This window comes from Eleutherodactylus coqui, chromosome 3 (assembly GCF_035609145.1).
Source record: "Eleutherodactylus coqui strain aEleCoq1 chromosome 3, aEleCoq1.hap1, whole genome shotgun sequence".
NCBI lineage: Eukaryota > Metazoa > Chordata > Amphibia > Anura > Eleutherodactylidae > Eleutherodactylus > Eleutherodactylus coqui.
The window spans coordinates 108,392,354-108,418,498 of record NC_089839.1 but is presented as its reverse complement, the minus strand read 5'-3'; the positions used below and the strand labels follow the sequence as shown (position 1 = coordinate 108,418,498).

Here is a 26,145-nt window from a genome sequence, read left to right as displayed (position 1 = left end):
ATGTAAAAAAAATAATCAATAAAGTTTTTTTAATTGTTAAAAAAAAAAGTTCTAAAAGTTTAAATCACCCCCCTTTTGCCATATCCATTATTACAAAATCAAAATCATAAAATAAAAATATGTATTTGATATCGCCGCGTCCGTAAAAGTCCGATCTATCAAAGTAGTGCATTATTTTTCCCGCACGGTGAACGTCGTCTGAAAAAAAAAAATAAAGAACGCCAGAAATACACTTTTTTAGTTACCCCGTCTCCCAGAAAAAAACGCAATAAAAAGCGATCAAAAAGTCGTATGTATTCCAAATTGATACTATCGGAAACTTCAGGACATCCCGCAAAAAATGAGCCCTTGCTCAACTACGTCGACGAAAAAATAAAAAAGGTATTGCGCGCACAAAATGACCGCAGAAAATAATTGAAAAAAATTAAATATCTTAAAAAAAAATAAAAGTACTCCAGCAAAAAAAATACTATACAAGTTTGGTATCGTAGCAATCGTACTGACCCATAGAATAAAAATATCAGGTCGTTTTTGTTGCAATTTGTGTGCTGTAGAAATAGGACGCACCGAAAGATGGTGGAATGTCGTTTTTTTTCCCATTTCTCTGCACTAAGAATTTTTTAAAAGTTTTTCAGTAAATTATATGGTACAATAAATAGTGCCATTGAAAAATACAACTCATCCCGCAAAAAACAAGCCCTCATACAGCGACGTCGATGGATAAATTAAGGAGCTACGATTTTTTAAAAGGGAGTAGGAAAAAACAAAAATGGAAAAAAGCAAAAAAGCGCCATCACTAAGGGGTTAAATCCAAAGCATGTTCATTTATGTTGCCAATTTTCAGCACACATTTCACATCTTCAAATGAGGGGATGTAATCTGTGTCAAAATCCGCATTTTGACACAGATCTGCATCAAAATCCAGGGCGGTTTCAGCAGCAAATGAACACAATTCCATGTTCTACTATTGTGGTTATTTACTAACCTGCAAAAAAGGGAAAGCAGTGCATGCTGTATATAAATAGTTTTTAGATCTACACAGAAACACAAATGTGGACTAATGCACTTAAAACATTTGATGTTTTGTTAACATTGTCATGACATTTAACAATTAAACCATATACGTTGCTAAAGATAAAGGATTAGTAACTACGTGTACATTGTGTCCAGGTATACAGGTGAAACATGTATATCACTGTACATGAGTAACAGCCACTATTCCTCATAATACAAATCATAATGCTTTCTGTTTGACGGTTACTTAACCTTTTCCTGCTGCAGCTCTTTTTGTTTTACATGTTCAAAAGGTTTTTATTGAAGAAAAAACATATTACGTATTCCTCCCCAGGCAGTCTTCTTATCACATCATCTCCTCCCCAATCTTCTCCTGGCTTCTGCAGTCCCTCGGATTACCTCACCACAAGCTGGCCGGATCCTCTTCTTCCTGTTATGAAGTGTACATTCACAGCTTTCTCCTTTCTGCAGATCTATGTACGCTACATGTCACTAGTGACGTAGCATTCACTGCCTAGCAGAGAATGCCGAATCCTATGCTGGCCTATTGCCACGACTGTCTAGCGACAATAGTATATGAACACTCGCGACAACACACCACACATGGGCAGACTCGGCAATAGGCCGGTATAGGATTCGGCATTCCCCACTAGGCAGTGAATGCTACGTCACTAGTGACTGGGTACACTGATCTGCAGGAAGGAGAATGCCTGTGAATGTACGTACGTAACAGAAAGAAGAGGACCCGGTCGGCTTGCGGTGAGGTGACCCGGGGGGACTGGAGGAGCCAGGAGAAGATCAAGGAGGTGAAGATGCTGTAAGAAGACTGCCTGGGGAGGAATAGGTGAGTATTCATTTTTTTTTTCTAATGACAGAACCTCTTTAATGTAATATATTATATTAACTGGTCATTTTCAACGGTTCCATTTAATTTACCATATATTGCATTGGAAAAGTTTTTAAGTGGAGCAAGACGGGGGGGGGGGGGGGGGGGAACAACAATTGCGCCATTTGAGTGGGGGTTGTTTTTACGGCTACTTGAAGAAGTTAATGCCTTTTGAGAAAAAGTTGCTTTCCTTCGCCACCTTTTGACATCCTATAACTTTTTTATGTTAATGCAGCGGCGTGAGAGATTGCTTTTCACAAGATCGTCTATAGGTTTATTGGTGCTATTTTGGCAGAAATGTGACTATTGCTTTTTATTCTTTTCTTTTTGGAGAAGGAATGACCAAGAAAAAGGAATTTTGGCATTGCACATTTATTCTAATTTTTTAAATAAACTGGATTATTACAAATGCAGCAATACAAATTTTTTTCCCATTTTTTTCATGAGACGACAGGAAAAAGTGAGGTTTTAAACATTTAATATTTCAATATTTTTTATTCTGAGTAATAAATATTTTTCTTAGGTTTTTTTATAACTTGCAATCGTTTGATCACTTATACAATATACTGGGTTGTTCTGACCAGACTGTTAGTGCTGGGACCATTCGCTGCTTGAGGGCACGCACACAAGGTGACCAGGCTTAGGACGCCCTCGACAGACCACCAGTAGAGAAGATAGTCTGATCGTCCGACAAGCAGCTCCAACTGTTTCATTGTCTGCCAACTAGAGACAGGAGGCCCCATTACAGGCCCCTGTATCAGTCACAACCATTTCCAGGTGTTGGCGGAAAGACATTTGGTCTCAGGGGCGTCCATTATATGCCTTTGACACCTACCCATTCACAGTCATGTCATGAACAATGAAACTGGATAGCTATGGAGAGGAACCAGGCTGTCTTCGGGAATGAATCTAGGTTTAGATTGGGCACTGCCAACGGCCGTGTTTATGTCTGGAAACCTAGGGGTGAGCGCCTCAATCCTGCCTTTGCTGTGGAATGAAAGGAATTCTGAAATGTTGTGGACATGGAATGACCGCTGTTCTGGAAAACGGTAGCGAGGATAAGAGAAACCTCTGCTATATCCTGCACCCAATTACAATAATTTCTGAGGAAGAGGCTGCATCCTCGAAACGCGTTAAATATTGGCTGCTTTTTTAAAGAAATTAGAACTGTGTAAAACTACCTACTTGAATACCATTTCATAAGAGTAGCGCCTCCATGTCCACAAATTTCCTGATTCCTTTCAATCGAATTCTTACACTCCGGTACAAATAGTTTGTTAAAGGGTGAACTGGCAGCACCTTAGTTTATTTCATTTATTTTTTCCTATCAAGAAAGCCATCTTTCCTGCGCAACAGCAGCAGAAAGCGCTCCATCCCTCTCTTTTCATTTACTCCCTTTGATGGTGTGATAGTCTGCGGAGCCCATCACATACGACAGTCGGTCACCCCTAGTGGTGGTCCGAGGAATAATGACAGCTCAGCGATATGTTCAGGACATCCTCTCATGTTCCTCTCATGGCGGCTTCCAAGAGGCAGCAGGATAATGCTCAGCTGCACACAAGGGGGTCACAGGAATGTCTCCACAACATTACCACAAAGTTGTTTTTTTTCTGAAAATTCTTTCTGGTTGCTTAATTTTTGGTTTTAACAATGAGTTTATATAAGGAAAGAGAGAGAGAGTATTGCAGTTTATGTGTGCTTAATTCATATGAAAGATTGAGAACAAGCACACTAACGTAACATTCAGGTATCTTAAGCATAGGAAATCTAAAAGGATCTTTCACATTGGATGGAATTAGTCAGCACAGACATTTCTACATCACAGTGTTATCCCTAATGGGTTTGAGTTCCCCACCTGTTAAAATTGGCATGTCTTTACCTAAAAACTGCAAGATTAAATTCTGCTGTAGAATTAAGGAGGTCTTATGGAATTGTTGTTGCAGTGTTACGGCACTCTGCCCCCCCCCCCCGAGCGCCAGGTGGGGTGCCCTGATCTTCCCGCACCCCACTGTCCCTGCCTACTTGCCTCAGCCCTGGCTAACCCCAGGCGGACAACTGGACGGTGGTCCCTGCTCTGGCTAGGGACCTGGCGACTGACAGAAGAAAACTACCTAATGGGGGGAACAGAGTGCCGACAGGGGAGGCAGATGGAACAGACCAACAAACTTACAAGGCTGGAGATGGAGCTCACAGGCAAACTAGAAGGATACTGGATAGCAACTAGTGCTGACTGAGCCAGACTAGACCAGAGGCTAACAGAACCAACAAAAACAGACAGAGCAATAGGGAACCAGAAGGAGCTGACCGGCAACTAGGGACTGACTGAGGGTAACCGCAGACAGACTGGCTAGGTGTAAGCAGAACTAATAACTGGCCCTTAAAATGGCGGCGATCAGTGCCCTGGCAAACCAGCTGCAAGACCTGGTGCCGGTGATCCGGGACTTGTCAGCTCGCATGGTGGCCCAGGAGCAGTGGGCGTTGTCGCAGGGGCAGAACGCCTTTACCAGTCCCGAACCCAAGTGCCCTCTTCCCGAGGTGTTCTCTGGGGAGAGGAACAAGTTTTTCGTTTTTCAACAGGCGTGTCGCCTGTTTTTTCGGATGCGTCCCCGTTCTTCCGGCTCGGAGGCCCAGAGGGTCAGGCTTATAATGTCCCTGCTGCGGGGCTCTGCCAAGACCTGGGCCTTTTCCATTCCCGAGGGTTCCCCCTCCCTGCAGTCGGTGGACTCCTTTTTTCAGGAACTCGGGGGTATCTTCGATGAACCGGACCGAGTGGGGTTAGCCAGGGCCGAGGCAAGTTGGCAGGGACAGTGGGGTGCGGGAAGATCAGGGCACCCCACCAGCCGCCTGGGGGGGGGGTCAGAGTGCCGTAACATGCAGATTTCTAACATATAATTCCGTAAATAAAGTCTGCAATAAAAAGACAATAAATTCTGCAAGATGTTCTGCAGAATGCATTCCGCAGTAAAAAAAAAATGCTACAACATCCGCACTAATTGACAAAATTCACATCTGCGCTGCGTCCTGCAGACAATTCAATCCCGTGTAAAAGGTCCCTTGCAAGAATCACTACTATGCTGCAAATAAGATTCTCTTTTGTATCAGCATTTGTTTCTTGGGCCAAAATGTATTTCCTGTACAAACTGACTTCACCAATCCAACTGCTCCCATTAATCTCATTAATGCTTAGCTGGGATACTGGTAAAAAAGACGTCCTCATATTTAACCTTCACTGCTATTCTTCACTACATTAGATATCAGTGACTGCATTAACCCAAATAAAAGCTGAAAGGTTGGAAAATGCATTCTGCTTTAATCAGTCTGCTGTGATAGCTGATTTAACAGGATTTGTGTTAGAAATAGGTTGAGTCCTTGAATCCCATTTATTTCTAAAGCACCAAAATATGGAGCACTTTGTCAGAAAAACACAATCAAAGTTGTTGTATTTGCATATACTGTATTCATTCTCTAGAATCTTTCAGGAGAAAATCATTACCTTTATATTTGTGCTCCGACGTCCTCTCACATAACTATAAATACCTGGTTCTACAGTAATTAAAACGTTTGGTATAATTGGAATATTGTGCATCTTCTCTCTTTCCTCTACCTTTCTAATGCTCCTTTTAAACTGCACGGTGAGGTCATGACCAGCTCATCAGCGCTCGTGTAGCCTGTCTAGATGGGTAGAGTCATCGTTGACTTGTTCACTTCTCGTTCAGTGTTTCACATTCCCTATGTAGAAAAACTGAACAAAAAGTGTTTAAAGGGAACGACACGTGAACGTGCCAAGTCCTGCGGAAACTTGCTGACGAACGAGAAGCGAATGATTCTCGTTCGCCATTAAGTAGCTGGCCCTCGTTTAAACTGCACGATTACTGTTCACTTCCATTCGTTAACCATCATATTAAGCTTTTGAGCTCACATATCAAACTTACAGCTATGCAGCAGTTGGATGTAACATAGGACAACCAATTCCCACAGCTGGTCAGCTAGTGTCCCATTGACTAAGCATTGGCAGATTACTTGTTACCCATTCATTTTTTTTAAATACACATCTCTAAGAACATAAATATATCTCTGTGGTGTCTATCATGTACTGTTCAGAAAGAGAGAGCAATGAGTTTGTATTAATGTATTCACTGCTATTGTTAAACCACTACCACATCCCACAGGTCTATCTTTTTGTCCCCCAATGCCTACTATTGAAGGCAGCACAAAGTGTATTCATTGACACTCTTCAGGCCTTCCAATATCTGCTTTGATACTCAAATGTCATTATTCTAGCCTGGATTCTGGCCCATCTACTATGGAATCTTTTAAGAGGTATTCTGAATTTTATGTCTTGAGTTCCCCGTGACTGCTGCTGTGCTTGTAAACAAAGCGGTGGGGGCCCATCACTGCAGAGGAAGGTTAGTAATTTTTTTTTCCCTGTAGGCTGCTTTCCTCCACTGCCACCAATGCTCCTCAATGCTCCTCAACCAATGACCTCAGAAACCCCCCTTAAAGTATAAGCTTTCTTTGTTCATTGGAAAAGTCCAATAAAAACTGTTTAATAAAAAGAACATTAACATTTTCAAATATGGAGGCAAATTACAAGGAACGACTTGTGGGAAGATTAAGAGAGCGTTCACACAGCGTTATTCTACATGCTCTGTGACTCCGCTTGGGGGTTCCGTTACAGCTGCTGAAGACTGTGCGGTGACTGAATTCTCAAGTGGAAGCAAAAGGAACCCTTCACGTCTATTGTGAAACTGACACCTCTTTTACAAGGTTTAACTTAATTGGGAGTATAGAATAACGTAGTTGACTATGCTATTCTATACTCCAAATAAAGCTGAAACACATTGAAACCTTGTAAAATGGACACCAAAAAGGTGTTAGTTTCATTTTGAAGATTCCGTCACAGCGCTGTTTTTAGCAGCTTTCATGGAATCCCCAAGGTCACACAGCATGTACAATAGTGAACACTCCCAGTTTCTTTTAAAGGGTTTCTCTGACAATTTTTTTTTACAGATATTCAGAGTGTGAAACAAAGGTTGCAGTTCGAGTCCCACTATGAATTCTTGACCAAATTGGTGTCTTCAGTTCAGTGAAAATATTGATTTCATCTTAAAGGGGGTGACCACTTTGCTCAATCCTTTTTGTAAACAATTACTCAGGTCCACTATGGCACTGCTGCAGGAGAAATGAAATATGATACAGTTCTTGTGGAAATACAAAGGCTGTACATGTAATGCATGGACATTCCAAGTTCTCCAGAATGAAGGACACTCTTTGTAGCTCTACTGCACTGTGACCACTACATGAACAGATGATCCAGACTCCACTAATTCTTAAATTCTCTATCAGACTATTCGAAAATAAATTTTGTAAATAACAAAAGAAGCTGTATTTCAGTAAAACGGGGATTTTACTAGTGAAATGCTCACTGTGATTGGCTGGATTTTCCAGCAAAGTGCACATGCTGCAGAGCCCAACTGTCTTTGGAATAGCATGTTGAATCTGGTTACAAGTTACAAGGGCCCAAGAAACCCCACTATACATTAAAAATGCTGCATTTGGGGATCATTGTACAGCATTGCATGGGATAATAATACAAGATCAGGCAAAGTCTGCCGATGCTAGTCTGGTTCAACTGCGGGGTGCAGGGCAACCCGTTGGATTCAAATATGACGTCACTAATAGGTTGTAAGCTTGCATGTGTGGTTTGACAACCTGTATTTACTCTTGTATGTAGAAATAACCACAAAGCAGCCACCCCCTCAGTATAAGGAAGGGTTGTGAGTGGCTCATCGGTGCCCTTCACATGTGTTACTCGCTCCTCTATTTAGCAGTCTGGCTGTCTGTATGTTAAGACATAAGTGGTTTATATGCCTGCCCTCCTGTATCTGTATTTCAGTAAGTATATAGTCGCCTCCTGTGATTTAAAAAAAAAATTATTTTATATCAGACTATTTGAAAATGAATTTTCTAAATAACAAAAAAAAAGCTGTACTTCAGCAAACTGGGGATTTTACTAGTGAAATGCTCCCTGTGATTGGCTGGATTTTCCAGCAAAGTGCACATGCTGCAGAGCCCGATTGTTTGTGAAATAGCATGTTGAATCTGGTTACAAGTTACAAGGGCCTGAGAAACCCCACTGTACATTGAAAATAATGTATTTGGGGATTATTGTACAGCATTCAATGGCGATAATACAAGATCGGGCCAAGTCTGCCAGGGAAGGAAGCTTCGTAAGGGTGACTTTCTGATCTGGCTGATAAGGCATATATACAGAGTTGGTCTTCATGGTTCTTAGGAGACAAAATGCCTGAACGCACTAATATAAAAACAAATTTTTAGACTGTGTTTCCCTAGGAACAAGCATGTATGACTGTAAAGTTCAAAGCCGATTTTGCACTGTGCTGTTAGCAGATAAGGGGAAAAGCAATTGTCTACATTACTAATCAGTAAAAACAGGTACGGAACTTGCTGAATATTTATAGTTTTTAAAAGTTCCTAACTGAAGTGTTATTGTAACAAAGAGAGGGCTACAGAATGGCATGAACAAACACATGAACACACAACTGTTTATTAAAAAGACTAAAGGCCCATTTACACGTAACGATTGGTGCTCAAAATTCGCCCAAACCAACAAAAGTGCACAATAATCATTACGTCTGAACGTGAGCCGTCAGGCACTCATCGTTCACTTTTCGTTTGTCCCTCAGTTTCAGGCTGCATAAAAAGCATCGGCAGCTCACTTACTGCTCGTTACGTCTAAATGCTCCCCAATCAGCGGTTTACATAGAATGTGAGGCACTGAACGAGAAGTGACCGATTCTCAACGATGATCTGCCTGTCTAAACATTTTGCATGAGAGCAAACAACTAGCGGTGGTGTCACCCGCTTGTCCAAACAAGAATCGTCCAGTGTAAAGTGGGCAATCGTGCTGGCCCTAATCGTGATATAAGGGGAGTTTGGTACTCAAAACCACACAGAACTATTTCACTACTTTGATTTATCCATAAGTAAACTCAACCCCATACCCACACCTCAAGGCCTGAAGTCAGACTTGAAACCACAAGTTCTTACATCCTTACTAATTTCTATACAACTATGAATCCCTATGTAGTATGTACCATAAATCCAGGTCACAATCTGAATGTCATTGTTTTCAACTACATTACTGGGAAGGTGTGTCTGCAATATTTGCTTTGACTAATGCTTTTAACCAAAGTTAATGATCTAAAAGAAAAACAAACTTAGGGACCTAAAAGAAAGTTAAAAGGGCTTAAAATCAATAATAATTTAAAACTCCCATATCCTGGCCACCCCCCATCCAGCTGTGCAGCCCCAGTGCCCTCCGCACAGAGCCTGGAAGAATCATCGGGTTGTCACAAGCTGTTCATTATGCATGTAACCGCTCAGCCACTCACAGGCTTCTGCACTAATTCTTTTATGGCCGCTGAAGCCTATGAGTGGTCATGTGTACAATGAATGGCATGTTACAGCCTGCTGCTTTTTCCAGGCTTTGTGCAGGGTCGAGGGGCAGCCGAGATAGGGGAGTATTCAATTTTTATTGACTTTAAGCCTTTTTAACTTCTCTTTTAAGTCCCAGAAAACCATTTTATGTATAACCAGGGTGAATGCAAGAGGTTTGGACACACCTAACTTCTCACACTCTTCCTCAATGCAATATCTGCATTCATAAAACAGGGCAAAATACCTAAGTGGCGAGTTCCCCACATAGTAAATATGTGGGTAAAACCTATTCATTTATCATAGGAAAAGCTAGACAGCTCCAAACATTCATACAGACAGGATGCAAATTCAGCAGTGTTCAACAGTGAAACCAGTGCAGGCTTCAGGGAAAGACTCTCAAGGATACACACCATTTGAGGCTACAAGGAGATTCCCATTTGCCTTTGTGAAATGAGAAAATACCTCCATGCGCATTTTAGGATGTGCAGTATCTGCTAAATTATTTAGCAGAGCTCACCATATAAAGTGTAAAAAAAACCCTTAAAGATCATGCCTGTATGTGACAATTAAGGAAATTAAATAATGAAATTTGCATAATGTTCTGCATTTGTAACTAGAGATCTACTAGGAGACTGAAATTAAAGCAAGGCTTAAGTAATGTATTATTTGAGTTCTATTAAAAATTATTAATTCTGGAAACGACTTGCACAAAAAGTGCTGTCCATAGATATAACACTGGTGCCCCTGGATGTGCAGAGCTAATGTCTGTGTTATAAACACGAAGTACGTTAAAAAATTGACACCACAAAGGAATAGAAAGAGCTTAAAGTAGAAAACCTAACGTCCCAAAATTATATAAAACATAACATGTACCAAGAAGTCCGAAAGGCTAATGGTTATCGGCATGAGCTGGCTCGTCTACCATAGTACAAAGAGTTTAAAGTGTAAAAAAAAATCAATAGTAAAACTATTTTCAGGGAAATTGACTGTTTTCTTTGTTTAGGTATCCTTAAAAATAACAGACAATTACCACAGTGGAGTCTCAGGATGCAAAATGTTTGAATACTTTATGACTGCTGAAATCCCTTTTTTTCCTAGCGAGCAGAAAAGTTTGTTTCAAAATTGCTGTTGGCATTTTATTAAAAGTGTTAAAGCAGACTCAAAACCAGAAACATTTTTTAAAAATATCAATCTATATCTCAATTCTACTCTCATATCAGTTTGTAGTTTTCCTCTATCTACATTTTTCATGTTAAGTTAAAGGAGTTGAACCACAGGAAAGGGGATAACTTGCTGATGGGTGAAGGTCTCATCACCGAGGACAGCGAATCCATTTTCTCTGAATCATTGTGAACAGAACAATCAGGGCTGTGGAGTCGGAGTCCCATTTTGAGTCAGGGGTCGGTAAAAATGTACCGACTATGACTTATAAAAAAATACATATTATAAATATGGTATAATTAATTCAATACAGATTTCGTGGCATATTTTCTCTCATAGACAATTGTGTTAAAAACTTTTTTCCCCACGTACATAGTGTATTTACAATTTAGTAAAGTTTTGTGTTCCAATAAATATATTTTATGTTCTATCTAATTAGCTTGATTATTTTATTACAATGGTGATAAAAAGCCTGATGTTACCATTTTAATATAGTAAATTTATCCTTTAAAAAACATATACTCGTATGAAGGAGTTGGAGTCTGGGAAAACTGAGGAATCACAAGTTTGGCTCATCGATTCCACAGCTCGGAGAACACCACCGAATTGTAAGGAAAGATGCTCCTGTGTTGATATTTTGAGGAGAATACAATTTTCTTTTCTCCCCAAAAGCTAAAGGTTCAGTCACTTGAAATCCAACTGCTTGCAATTCTCTCCTTTGACATCTACTGTCAGGGGAGAGTTGGAAGGCCCCCATACACATTAGTTGAGGAGGGTTTGGCTGATATACACATAATGTGTATATGTAATGTATTATCAGCTTTAGCACTGTAGCACTATACAACATAGGACATAACATTTATAGTTACCAAAAGTAGACATCACACATCAAGAAAAAAGAATACATTTTGTACTTTTATCTCATCCTAATATTTGAAAAAGCAGAATCCCCCTGGAATCCCAAAATGTGTCTTTACTAGTCTTAAGGTGGCCATGCACATTAGATTAAAAGTAGGTTGATAGTTCAAAAAATATTTGTATAGTGAGTAGAGGTGAGCGAGCACGCTCGTTTAAGGCTGCTTAAGGATGCCAATCAGCCCCCAGTACCTTATCTCACTATTAGAGATGAGCAGCAGTCTTATCGAGTAGCAGTCTTATCGAGTAACTGTGTACTCGCCCGAGCACTATTGGAGCTAAGGGCAACCCGCTGGAGGATAGAAGAGGCTGCTCAAGCAGCATTCTGATTAAAGAAGAGAGGACCCGCTGCTGTTGGAAACTCCCACCCCTCCTTACCATGTAAATTTTTAGTGTGGTCTGTCACAAATCCAAGTGGCATGAAGTCTGTGCGGTGGTGAAGGCTGCCATGGGTTCCCTGGAAAGCCAGCCAAACCGTCAGTATGGTAATCCCCACTGGAGCAGAAAATAAGAGGCTGGGGGTGGAGTCCGCTACAGAAGGTATTCTGTTGTGGTGTCCCTGCTTCAGGTTTCCTCCACTGTTCCACACCAGCCTCCCCATGTTGTTTTCAGCTGCTGCGCTGCCTGACTACACTCTGTAGCTCAAAAGTGCAGTGGCGATACTGAAAGCAGTAGGTGCTCTTTGGGAATGGAAACTCTGGGTAATTGCTCAGTTTGCTTCCCCCCTCAAACCCCACAACGCCAGCCCTGGGCAGATGAGCTCTTATAGGGAACACAGGCTTTTTTTTTTAAAACCACCTTTTTGACTGAATTCAGCTCTTCAGGTCCTAATGTAAATTGGCACATTAACCCTTTTAAATCCACTGTCTGATGTCTGAAGACATTCTGATGAAGGCTGTAGAGCTCCAATGTTGGAAGATGTCCAGCAGGGTATTCTTACTGTATATTACTGGCCACTCTGTTGTCAGGGGGCTCTCCAGCATGTCCCATACCACATTACTGGCTGTAGCCAGCAGATAGTGCCATTGTATAATGGCAGAAAGAGAAAGCCCCCCTAGGAAACCCTGAATCCAAAATTGGATTGCAAAGGGTTAAATGAGGTTGAGTCAAGTAGCAACTGATAAATTTTGAAACTTAGCTTGGTGAGAGTTTGGTGAGGAGAAGGACCTTTTGCAGGCAATTATGTTCCCTTGGTGAATATACAAGTTGTCTAAAAAAATTCTACTGTCAATTTGTGCTGTCAAAAGGAGAGTTTATATAAGTGTAAGGTCTTTAAACCCATGGCTGAAAGGTTCAGTCTTATGACAGAACAAAACGGTGCTAAGTGGCCCCCCTTGACTATAATGGGGATCCGTTTGATTTCCGGATAACAGTTGGGCATTTTGCCAGAGTTTACAATACATCCTACTTTCTAGGGGAAATCAGTTGATAATACTGATCTGAACAAACTAAGTAGCATTAGTAGTAAGGGGGAAGACCATGCAACTTGATTTGACTGAACAGATTTCCAAACTTGCAGATTACCCTTCGTGATATGACTAACGATCTTGTGCTCCATGGAGGGGATTGTAAAAGACCATGAAAAGAATAGGTTGTTCTGTCCCAGGAGATATTTTCAATATTAATATGAGGGACAGTTTTCAATACTAGTTGTAGCCATCAAGAAAGCTGATTCACTTTATAGTATCTTACAATTTTCCTACACATAAAATCTTGTCTGCTCACCAATGCTTTCTGATCAACGTCCTACAAAGGGCACTTTGCATGTTTTGTTCATGAGAATGCCTTTATTCAGATGTACAGATTTACTATGCAATTCTTTTCTGCCCAGTTTCCTATTGTATCATTTGGGTTTCATGTGAAGGTACATCTACTTTCCTTTCATGAGAATGTTAATTAAAAAAAATTCAATAAAAAAATATTAGAGAAAAAAACATTTGTCTTGTGAAAGCTTACAATCCAACAAGTTAAGGCTGTTGACAGAACAACGGCACACTGACACTTGGAACACATGTAGTCTGAGAAACGCTCTCTGAGGTTTGTGCTTATTGAAGAATCATTACCTTCAGGGTATGTTCACATGTGCCATGCCTGCTGTATTATTTGCTACTGCAGCTTCGCAGGTAGAAAATACGCAGGGCATTATAGCATTAGCTAAACGGTGGAGATTGTAAGGCGTCTTATCCACACGCTGAGGATAAAATCTGCAGCATGTATTGATTGATCTGCAGTGAGGATTTCAAATTAATCTTAAAGATGGTCACGCTGGATATTACCCCTTCAAGTGATGGAGTGAAATCCGTGGCAAATCTCCACCAGATCTAGAGTAAATCTGAATGTAACACATTCAGATTTTGATGCCTATTCACTATGGACATATGCTTATAAATGGGGTCACAATAAATGCAATAATTACCCTACCCTAAATATAATGTAATGGACAATCTTTATGGTTTGCAACATACTTTGGCTAATTTTACCTACATAGTACAAAACAGTAAGATTCTATTACTTCATGAGCTTTGTCAAGAAAATTAAAGGCAGTTTTAGGCTTTTTTTTCGCATTTTGTTTTTCATTTACACATGGCCTATGCACTGGGACAGCACGTGGCACATACACCTAAAGGTATCTATAGGTCCCCATTCACCCAGTAGAGGTCAAAAGTGTGTCCTTTTGGCCTCTGTCAGACTATTATTCATCAACAAAGCTTTGTTTTGTTTACTTTATAGGAAACAAAGTCAGCTGAGTCTTGCTCACCCATTTTTTGTTGTTTTATACTCCACTTTCAAGATAGGCTTGCATGGTTCTGGTTTCTTTCCATCCTTTATCTGCTTACCTAGAACACAAACAGAACATTGATATTTATCATAGTATGTTTACTAGATCAGGAAATTAAACACTCTGAGAGCCTCTTTATTGGCCAAAGGTCGAACCACTTTTAGGGCCTCAGGTGGTAGTCTTAGCACTCATGCACACGAACAAACACAGATCTGTAATGCGGCAGCAACAGAACTCTATCCAAAGTGGTGCTTCTTTAAGGCCTGCTTCACACGGGCGACAAAGATGCTACGGGTTATGATGCTACAAATCGCATGTATGAGAAGCCCATGGTTTCCTATGGGTTCCTTCACACATGAGATGTTTTGTAGCATGCTACAAAACGACACACAAACCTCGCAGGTCCGGCGATATGCCCGCGACACGCTAGGTATTGTAGCCCATGTTTCTCTATGGAGCATTTCTCTCTGTTGCATCGCATCGCACAAAAAGGCGGTTTGCATGCGATGCGATGCAACTTTGACAGTAGCAGATGCTACATAGTCGCGTGATTTTGTAGCGTCACATGCGACTTTGTAGAGCTACAAAATCGCGGTATTGCTGCGAGAAAAATCGCAGCAATATCATACGATGCAGCGATGCGATATCGCAGCGATGCAGTGTCGCCCGTGTGAAGGAGGCCTAAAGAAAAGGAAATTTGTGGTAGGTTTCCATGCATGATGTGTTATGGAGCTACAGTGTTGCCCAAAGCTATGGTGCTTACATTTCTGTAAGGAGGATTCACAGAGACACAGCGTGCCAGTGCACTAATTCTGTGCCCATGATTTCGAAGTGTGCACAAGGCCTTGCACAGATATGCCAAGACGTTTGTAATAACTACATAAACAGAGTAGGCTGTGACGTGGGAATTCTGCATTTTGTTGTAAGATACATGTGTGCAAGTTTGTTACCTATTTTATATATGCATTTTAAAAAAACAATGATGTCATCTTTACTGTAGAACTAAATCACATTTTGAATAGATTTCTTTTCTTTCTTGGGACCAGTCTAGAGGATTTTAGAAATGAAGGGCCATTTACATGGGACAACTATCTCTCAAAATGCATTCAAATGAATGAAATTAAGCGCCAATTGTCTCGAGTATTTGCAAAAAAATAGTTTACTGTTTGTTCACTTCAGCCAGCATAAAAAAACATTGCTGGATCACAGGGATTCTCATTGGGTGTAAACGCTCTCCACTCAGCGCTTGACATAGAAGGTGAAGCGCTGTGCGAGAAGCCTGCGATCCAGCAGCATTCTCTGCCTGTCTAACCGCTCTGCACGAGCGCCAACAACCTTAGTAGTGACATTAGCGCTCCTACAGTCGTTTAGACGACTAGTGTCCTGTCTAAATAGTCTCTAGGGCAACAAAATAGACACTGTGGTTCCTGGCACCGTCCAATCTGCAGTGACAATGTCAAGACAGTGACTGGACATACACTGATAAGAGGAATGCTAACACTAAAGGCCCTTTTACATGGAGCGATTATCATTCAGAGTTGTTCAAATACCCGTCATCCCGTGTAAATGCATGCAGAAAGCTGAACGACTAGCCGTTCAGTGTAAACAGCAATTGATCCCTTCTGAACAGAGGCAAGCGGGGAAGAGTGCTCCGCCTCCATGCCGGCAGTGCTTTCAACAATGCCAGAGATGCTCACTGTAACAGGAAGAAGCATTACTGGGACTAGTGTCGGACATCGTTTGCCCGACAGTTCGTCCCATGTAAATGGGCCTTAAGTTGAGAATAAATTCATATAGTTGCAGAAGGAATAAAAGAGGCACATCGCAATGAACAATCTATGGAAAGGTGCTCCAGCACTGTTGTTTAATGAGTTAGGGTCTGTTTAGACTTGCCGATTACTGAGTTGAATGACCAAACAATGTCAGAGTTCAGTCAGGCAGCCTGTTTATACCGACTGTACGATCACTATTTAAACGAACGGTTAGTAAACAAGGTGATGATTTTTATGCCTGCATAAAAGGAACGACTAATGAAAAGCGAACAATTTATCGTTTGTTGTTTGATCGCTGGCTGCGTCTACACTTAATGGATTATCGTTAGAGATGAGCGAGCATACTCGCTAAGGCAAACTACTCGAGCGAGTAGTGCCTTATGTGAGTACCTGCCCGCTCATCTCTAAAGATTCGGCTGCCGGCGGGGGAGAGCAGGGAGGAACGGAGGGGAGATCTCTCTCTCACTCTCAACCCCCCGCTCCTCCCTGCTCACTCCCGCAACTCACTGCTCACCCGCGCCAGTAGCCGAATCTTTATAGACGAGCGGGCAGGTACTCGAATAAGGCACTACTCGCTCGAGTAGTTTGCCTTAGCGAGTATGCTCGCTCATCTCTAATTATCGTTCAATTGTTTGAACGCTAATTGATCTGTGTAAGAGGGCTTTAAGAAATATGCCAGGAGAGCCGAGAGGTCACCTTTAATTCCTTTCTGGGAACAAAATTAAAACAAGGCATGGTCATCAATTTAGAAAAGTTTGGTTTCCTCCAAAAGACGATCAAAGGGATTACCAGTATCTATGTTCCTTCTTATATAACTTTGCACAGTACTTCCATCAAATTAAATCAGGCTCCTGGTTTATCATAACTGCTAATGACTCTATAACTAGAGAAGAAAGAAGTGTGAGAAATAACACAGCTGTCCATTTTCTCTTGCCAGGGAAGAAGGTGGTGATGTGATCCCAATTATAAGCAAAGCCTTGTGCTGAAAAAGCAACATCTTCTAGTGTCGTTTTGATATGAACTGAATTGGAAGAGTTCTGGCGAATTTTCTGTGCGCAGCATTTAAGAAATATGAGGCTGGTTCTACCAACTTCTTTCAATGTGCAGGCAGCACTAACATGTTTGAAGCCTTCTGCACATGTCAAGTTTGTAGCACCGTTGATTTGACCCTTTACTGGTCAAAATCAATAAAATTCACCTTTAACCTGTTTAATATGAAGCTATATAGACATAAGTAGTGCATATAGTAAGCAGGTTGCTTTTAGGAGGGTTTTGCCATCATTTTTAATATGTAAGCCCTTAACATTATTCTAGCATTCTATATCAAGATTAGTTGTGAACTGACAATTCCCAAATTATATGGCACATAACACTTAGAATTTAACAATTTAAAACTGCAGAAAATACTCCCTATACTTGTTTTAAGTAGTGAATTATATAAAAGAATGGAGCCATCTGAAAGCCAAGACAAGGAGACAATGAATCCAATTCAATGTTTTTTCTTTTTCTTATAAGATGGCTTTTGAGGCATTTATTAGCAGGTAAAGATTCAGAATCTCTGTAAATGACAAGTTAATGCATCTGTAAATTGTTATTTCTCAACATGCCAAATGAATCAGTTTGGAAAGGAGTCAGCTTCTAAAACATGATAGGCAATTTTCCCTTCAGTACAACAACTAGCAAATAAATACTAAGTGAATCAAGTTTTTAGATTAGAAAAACGAACTATTTAAAATTCTCTCGTATGGACTTCTTGTTTTATCCTACCTTGTAGCCAGAGGTCGCAATAAATGGTTTTTCACGACAGTAAAACACAATTTTGAGGAATATTTTTAAGCCAAGGAGTATAGTAATTGCAGCATTTTAATGGTAAATAGGCATATGTGATGTTAACCCCTTCCCTCTGCAGCCTTATTTGTGTTCATGTTTCCATCCCCATTTTCAAAAAATCATAACTTTTTCTTTTTTCTAGCGGCATAGCTACAGGAGAGGATGTGTGTGAGTGTGTGTGTTTATAGCTTGAGTTGTATTTTTTGTGGCATCATATAACTTACCATATAATGTGTTAGAAAACTTGCGACTATACCATTTTCAGTGGGTTCTGTTTTTATGCGATTTATGGTGCAGTAAAAAGAACATTCTCTTTTCTCTGTGGGTCAGTGTGATTATGCAAACACCAAATTTATATGTTTTTTTATCTCACACTACTTAAAGTAAACAACCTTTTTACTAAAGAAAAAAAAAAGATTTCTGTTGCTATCGTTTGGACCCCATAACTTTATTTTTCCATCTATAGACCAGAGTGAGGTTACATTTTGTGGCATGACCTGCAGTTTTTATTGGTACCTTTTTGGAGTACCTGTGACTTTTTGATCACTTTTTATTCAGTTTTTTTTTAAATTAGAGAACAGATAACAAAAAAACGCTTGGCATTCCATTTTTTTTTCTTTCCTAACATTATTCACTGTGCAGGATAAATAATGTAATGTTTTCATATATTGTATTTTCCTGCATGTGGCCATTTTATTTTGCTCTTTATTTTTCGATGTGACAACTTCGAAGGTTTTTTTAAACTTTTAATATCTTTTTAGTATTTTTAGTCCTCATAGAATCCTTGCACTGGTAGTCATCTGTATTGCAGTATATCATAGATTTACTGCCATCCTGTTACCCTGCTACAGAAGGCTTCAGGCTGCCATGGAAACTGAATAGCATCCACAATCTTGAAACTGGCAGCCATTCAAGTAACAGCGAAAGCCCCTTCTCTGTGTCTGGCCATTTAGATAAAAGAGGCATCTAAATGGTTAATGGCTAAGATCAGAGTTCTCTGATCCTGGCTGTTGTGGCTGGGTGTCAGCTGTCTTCGATAGCTCCTTACACTAACACCCCACGAGTGCTGTACATATACAACAATTGTCAGGAAGGGGTTCTTAGAGGAAAGCATTACTATAACTTACAACAATCACCCCCATACCAAAATAAGGAATTTTGACCACTATGGGGTAGATTTATAAAACGGTCTACGTTGCCCAACCAATCAGAGCAGAGCTTTTAATTTGGTGTTCAGACTGCTCTTGGCAATAAAGACAGCTTTTCTTTTAGATGGTTTCTTAACCTCTTTCGTTATGTCACAGATGTGTGAAGTGGGTATGAAATGGGCGATAGGTGCTGGCTGTTTCTGACAGCTGACACCCACTGCAAACAACTGTGGCCAAAGATAGCGCCAATTATGGCTCTTTGACAGCTTACTTGTGCAGTCAATCTTTTTCAACTTTTACACAGTATGGAGATATCACAGTGTACGTCCTGTGATGATCCTACAGGAGGGGACCACATTATAGGCTTATTCACATGAGCATTTTTAGGCCGCCATTTTCACAGCTGCACGATATATGCTAAGATCTGATGCATTGGATTCCAATGCATCAGATCACAGGCGTATTCCCGTGGCACAAAAAAGCGCCCGGCTCGTAAATATAGCGCCTGGCAGCAAAGATAGTCCTGGAACAATCTTTGTGCCTGGAATATGTTGGCCACTGCATAGACTCCTATGGGAGCCAAAGACAGCGGCCAGAGACAGGAGGTGGGAGGAAGTTTTGCAGTGTGACTGCTAAACTCCCTCCCCCTTTTCTCCTCCCCTTCAGCTATTTGCAGTGGGAGGGGGCGGGACGGGGTGGAGCTAAGTGAATTTTCTACCAAAATGTGCATCAAAACCAATGACAAGCAGCATGTGGTTTCTGCAATACTGTTCACATGCACTGGAGATTGCCAGCACTGACATTTGTCTGGAAATAAGTAGAATGCTGCTTAAGGTTCTTTTAAACAGCACTATTATTGTGCAAATGACTCGTTAGATTGAGCGATTGGCACGATAACTGCAGTGTAAGTACATGCAGTGAAAGAACAATCAGCAATGATTGGATCTTTCATGTTGACCTAAAAATTATCATTGGTCTGCTACTGCATCTACTGTGAATGGAGGTGAGTGAGCCGGGATGATCTCTGGCTCACTCCACAACATCTGCTGAGTGATGATCACTGCTGGGTAAAAGTACAGAACGATCATTGCTAGGATAGCTGTTGGGCACTTTATTCAGGGGCTTTACACCATTTCTGGTGAGAACACAGAAGATTAGCCCATTGCATAACACTCAATTAAAATACAATTGCCACAGCTTATAAAAGAAAACTTTTAGCAACAAATGAGTTACAGTATACTCAAATTAAAAACAATGTATCAGAGCCCTTAAAACCTTACATTCCAATAAAGATATGCGGATTACAAAATTTTATAGAAATCACCTTTGTATAATCTCAATCACTAGGAAAGATCGGATTGATATACAAAGCAGTAGTGTAACTTGCAGCTGCAGAGCCTATATCGGTTTCATTTATAGTGCTAGTCCTCTTTTATGGAAAGCTTATGGGCAGTTGCATATATAGAAGAGTTGAAACTTCATAGCAAAAACTTAAAGGGGCTATCAAATTATAAAATATTGATGACCTATCCTTAGGAAAATCCATCAATAGTAGTTTGTAGGAATACTGTGCCCTGAATTGGTGCCAAGCAATTGTTCACAAGATCGGTGCACTCATACACGGAGCCGCAGGAAGTTTAGCCGATTTCTGCAGGAAGCAGACAGCTAAACTCTCACTGCAGTGGCCACTCTTGGTATTATAGGCTATTAACTTCAATAGGGACTTGGTCTGGTATATCAAACCTCGCCACTGCAATGAGAATGGAGCTGTCTGCTTCCTGCAAAAAATAGCTCAATGCACAAGCATATCAACCCAGGTTCCAGGCAGCAGACTCCTGCTGATCTATTAATGATGGTCTACCCTACAAATTAAGGCTGATTTACACACGATAATCGCTCAAAAGTCGTCGTTTGGACGAATTTTGAGCTATCATCTTTGTGTGTAAATATGTGCCCATCGTGCACTTACCATGCACTCTTCATCACCGAGTTCAGCTCAGCATAAAAGCCATCGCCCCTGATAAGAGGGACTGCATGCTGAGTCCTACAAGGGCAGCACTGATAACATGGTTATTAGCAGTCAGCCCTGCAGCAGAATAATGGACATGTATTTAAAGTACAGACAACGTGCTGTTCTGTAAATACATCTTCTGGCAGCTGATTAACATGCAAATGATGTTAATTAGCTGCTAATGGATATTAGCAGCTAATTAACATCATTAGTAGCTAATTCAAAATGATCACTGAAAGCTGTTAGTTTCTGAGGAATTTTGAGCAATCATCTTTGTGTGTAAATGAACCTCAAGGGCACTTTCACATGAGCATATATCGGCTGCTGTTTTCACCCCCGGACAATCTATGCTACGATCTGATGCATTCGATTCCAATACATCAGATCACATGGCCGTATTCCCGCGGTGTAAAAGCACCCGGCCAGACTAATAAAGCGCCGGGCGCTTTCATGCTGGGCCGAAAAGACAGTCCTGGAACTATCTTTCCAGCCGGAATACATCGGCCGCTGCATGAACTCCTATGGGAGCCAATGACAGCAGCAAGAGAAGGGAGGTAGGAGGGAGTTTAGTAGCATGACTGCTAAACTCCGTCCCTCTTCTCTCCTCCTTTCTGTTCCCCTCTGGCTGTTTGCAATGGGAAGGGGCGGTCCAGGGTGGAGAGAAGCTCCAGCCCTCTCCCCCCCCCTCCCATTGCTGGCTGCGGACAAGGGGCAGGGAGGGGGGTTGTTGCTTAGCTCTGCCCCTGACCCACCCACTCCCATTACAAACAGCCGGAGGGAAGGAGAGAGGGGTGAGCCAGCGAGAGGAAGGGAAGGCAATGTTAGATTTGTGTGCCTGTTCACGTGTTTTTACGGCGTTGGCGGGCGCACATAAAAACGCCTACGTCCATGTGAAAGAGCCCTAAGACCATCACTTGTTTACAATTGGACAACCCCTTTAAATGAGCCCCCAATAACCTGGCTAGACTTAACGACTAAAAACCCTGTATGAGAGGGGCGGAGGCCCGAGAGGTGAACAACAGAAATCGCTTAAATGAGCGCCCAATATACTGTCTGATTTTGCCACCCAGGACAACTGAGCCTACTGTTTGTTTTGCATTCCATGCCCTTTAAAAAGACTCTGGGGCCAATTCTTTCCATGGTTGTTTGCTAACAAGGCATTTCCTCTTTGGAGAAAGGTCCTGCATATGTTCTTGATTCCCAGTAGCAAAAGGGATGGTGCAATGACAGCTTGGGTCCTTTCTTTCCAAAGGTCCCACAGCAGCTGTATAATCTACCCCTATTCTACTGTGGTTTTACAGATATATGCACTTATAAATAATATTTCTAGATTTCTCATTGGTGGATAGAGTGGTGTAATCACAGCGTTCCTGTGGCTGTATTGGGACAGTTGAGTGCTTGTTGATAAGTGAACATTAGCACTGCAGAAAAGCCCGATCGGCTTCTTTGCGTATGCTTGACAAAGCTTCTCTTCGTATGCTCAGCTGTCAAACTGCTGGGGGCAAAGTGCATGTGCTTTGTTTTCTCACACACACCAAGAGACGGAACACTGCAAAAAAGCAGAAAAGGAATGTGCATGCCCAACCAGGGTGACTAGAACTACTAGAGGTCGGCTCCAGTAGCAAGGGAGCATATACGAGGGACCGGGATGGGCTCAGAACTGGGCATACATCTCCAAAACGGTGAGAAATGTAAAATTGCTTGTATTTGGTACCATCTCTTTAATGGTCAGTACTTTCATTTTACTGTTTCTGGAGTGTATGTTGTGCTACACATTACTTACATTGGCATATAGTCTCCCTCTTGTGGTTATAATAAGGTAACAACAATAGAAGAAAACCATATATATAGTGTAAGTGTTAAACTGAAAGCAAGTGGTCAAAACGAGAAAAATACTTCACGAAGCATTTGCATTAAACGTAGTTTTTGCAGCCCCTAAAGATTATCTGCATTTTAATATTTGCAGGAACTAAAAATGGTTGTCAGACTTCACTACATCAACATTTATTTTCTGCCCTAGACCTCTGTTCTACTTGACTAGTTGGATCCAGCAGCTCAATCAATAAGACTTTTTTGGGGGGAAAGCTGGAACTAGCAGACCAGGCAGATTTTTCTAGCACTCCCTATTGCTGTCTCTAATGCCTCATCCACACTTTTTGCGGTAATCAGAGAACTGCAGTGGTCAAATAATTCCTGTCTTTACGCTGAAGCCAAGAATTTTGAAAAGACATTTTTATATGCTGCTGCTGCTCGTCTTGAGGCGAGAATGTTCTCTTTCATGTGACATGAGAAAAAAAGCTCCGGAGATCTTGGAATATGGAAATCTACAGTCAGGTCTATTCCATGTGTACTAAATTCCTGGGAAGGGTATACACATGCTATATAGCTCTGTATTCAAGGAGTCATATAGGCCCCGTGTACTGGCCAGTGTGGAAAGCCAAAAGCAAGCTACCCCGGGACACTAAACTCACAGGGTCACCCGAGCCAGGAAACTCTCCAGAGGTCAAAGCAGTACACATGGCTAATCTCACGATTCTCGTTTCCTTGAGTGAACACTCCGGTAACATCATCACCAGCTCATTCGCGCTCAGGCAGCGTGTTTACCGATTCACTTACCGCTCACCGTTTTACATTCCTGTGACCGATCGGTGTTTTAACCTCCCGACAAGTGAACGAGCCGGTGCTGAGTTTTATGCCGGCTGAAAGTGAACACCAAATGAGAATCGCACGACTCTCGTTAGTCGCTCAGTGTTCGGCTCGTGTTTATACGTAACTATGATCGTCGAGTTTCGCTCACTTGAACTATTTTCTGAACGATTGTGCAGTCTAAACGCACCTTAAGTGGTGGTCACGGAGTACATTACTGCTCAGGCATGCAGACAAGCACCCATCAATGGCATACGGGCATCTTTATTCCATTATGAATTGTCAGAGACCAGTAAATGTGCGCCAATCTATTTTGTCCGAGTGTTACCTACGTGGAGGCTTGGTGAGCATCCTTCTCTTTACAACCGTTATTCTTGCACGACTTGAACATATCTAGCTCCATTTAGACAATATGTTGTCAATTGTCATTTGACAATAAGCTGCAGCTACTATGAGACAGGTCCTGATAATGCCGTTTTCACATGACATGGCTGCTGTTGCTATGGGGATGCTCATTTGCCACAATCTAATTGGAACCATAAACAAGCATTTAGTGCCTGTGAATGCACGACAAGAATACGATTCCGATAGTAAGAAAGCATCTCCCTACTAACCAAGTACTTGTCTTGTTACATAAATTAGTGACGCCTGTAATAATTAAGCAATGCATGGAAAAATATAATATTTATCCATTTTTATGTAATGATTGGTCCTCTTAAAAAATATGTAGTTTGCATTACTGACAGTAGCTATATTACATAGTAACACAGTATGTAAGGCCGAAAGACGACATATGTCCATCCAGTTCGGCCTATTACCCCCCAATGTATTCGATAAAGTTACCAACCGCGATTCAGCAATGTTCAATAATCTGCCCCATTTACACTGAATGTGTTTTATCATAACCCAGAATACAAATTAAGGTAAGGCTCACACAGCGGCGCAAAACGAGCGTGAGCATGCCGCAAGTATGCAATGACACACGTACTTGCTGCATGCCGCCAATCCCCATACACTGTCTTGGTGTGTGGATGGTGCATGCCATGATTTTTTTCATGCGACTAATACGCATATGAAAAAGCAACCCACAAGTGTGAATGGCCCACGAGAAATCAATGGGCTATTAACATCGCATATTGCAATTACAATACACTCATGTGAGAAAGGCCTAAAGTGTAGGAGACGATGGCTGTGGATCGTATCAGGCTGTTTTTTTTCTTGTCTTCTTTTTAAGTGTATGACTGCTGACATAGCAAGGGATGGACACTTGGAAAGATCTATATTGACTGGCTTAACTAGTTGGCCTTCAGGGCTCCTTCACACTGGAGATCACAATATCGTCGCAAGAAAATTGTGGCAAAATCGCAACTTTTTTCCCACGATTTTCGAGCGTCAGTACTGCTTCTTGCGAGAAAATTAATAGGACTTTCTAATGTTAAAAACTCATTGCATAAGAATCGAAAGTTCATAGCTTGTGATGTAATAAAAAGGAGCCTCCATAGGGAAACATGGGAAGTAAACATTTTTTTAAAAAAATCGCACATCGCAGAAAGAAAGGACATGCCGTGAAGAAAACTATTGGTTTCATAACTCTGCATTTTTGCTCACTCTCACAATGGTCCCTCAGAGTGTTAAATGGTCACTGTCATTTTAACAAACCTTGATTCAAGGGGTTGTCCCGCAGAATCAAGTGGGGTTCAGCACTTCTGTATGGCCATATTAATGCACTTTGTAATATACATCGTGCATTAAATATTGGCCATACAGAAGTTATATACTTACCCCCTCCGCTGCTGGCGTCCCCATCTCCATGGCGACGACCAAACTTCTCCTCTGGTTGCCGCAACAGTCGCGCTTGCGCAGAGAGGAATCCTCTTCTGGAGGGTCCGGGCTCACGAGCTGCGTCCTGGCTCCTCCCCCTTCTCTGTGTCATCACGTAGCTCTGCCCCCGTCACATGGTGCTGATCAGCCAATGAGGTGGCTGGAATCGGCAGTGGAGAGCAGACAGCAGAAGAACATCCACGGTGCACCATGGGAGAAGACCTGCAGTGCACCGTGGGAGAAGAGCGGCAGCCATCTTGGAAAGAAGATTTTTTCAAGTTGCTGAATGGGGATTCAGGTAAGGGAATTTTTTTTTTTTTTTAATAACACCTGGCAGCAGTATTCCTTTACAGGTACTGGGGGACTGGGCAAAACATTTTTTTTCTCTTTAGGCGCGGGACAACCCCTTTAACTCAACAGTACCATTGCATATGGGACACTTTGTAATATACCGATTATACACCACTGACGCATCTTGTGTTAGCAGGTTACTGCATTAATAAGCGCCTGCACGATTTGTGTAGCGTCATCACCATTCAAACCGAATGGAAGCAGCTATGCTATGCAATTACCATGGCAGTGCCTGGCAGTCCGCAATACAAATGTAAAGTGCCATCCTTCAAAGATGGCAATGCAACATCTGTAATGTAGCCCAAGAAAAATTTCTCCCCGTCACACAAAACTGCTTTGAAAACTGTTAG

The 26,145-nt window shown here is 41.5% G+C and overlaps 1 protein-coding gene across 2 annotated transcripts in view; it reads right to left on the bottom strand.

Annotated features, from left to right (window-relative positions):
* STXBP5 (syntaxin binding protein 5) overlaps positions 1-26,145 on the bottom strand; it is a 429,990-nt gene that overhangs the window by 136,266 nt on the left and 267,579 nt on the right. For both annotated transcript variants that reach the window (XM_066595949.1, XM_066595950.1), the window contains exon 9: positions 14,196-14,274. In XM_066595949.1, coding sequence (XP_066452046.1) covers positions 14,196-14,274 — 79 coding nt within the window. The remainder of the gene's footprint in view (positions 1-14,195; positions 14,275-26,145) is intronic.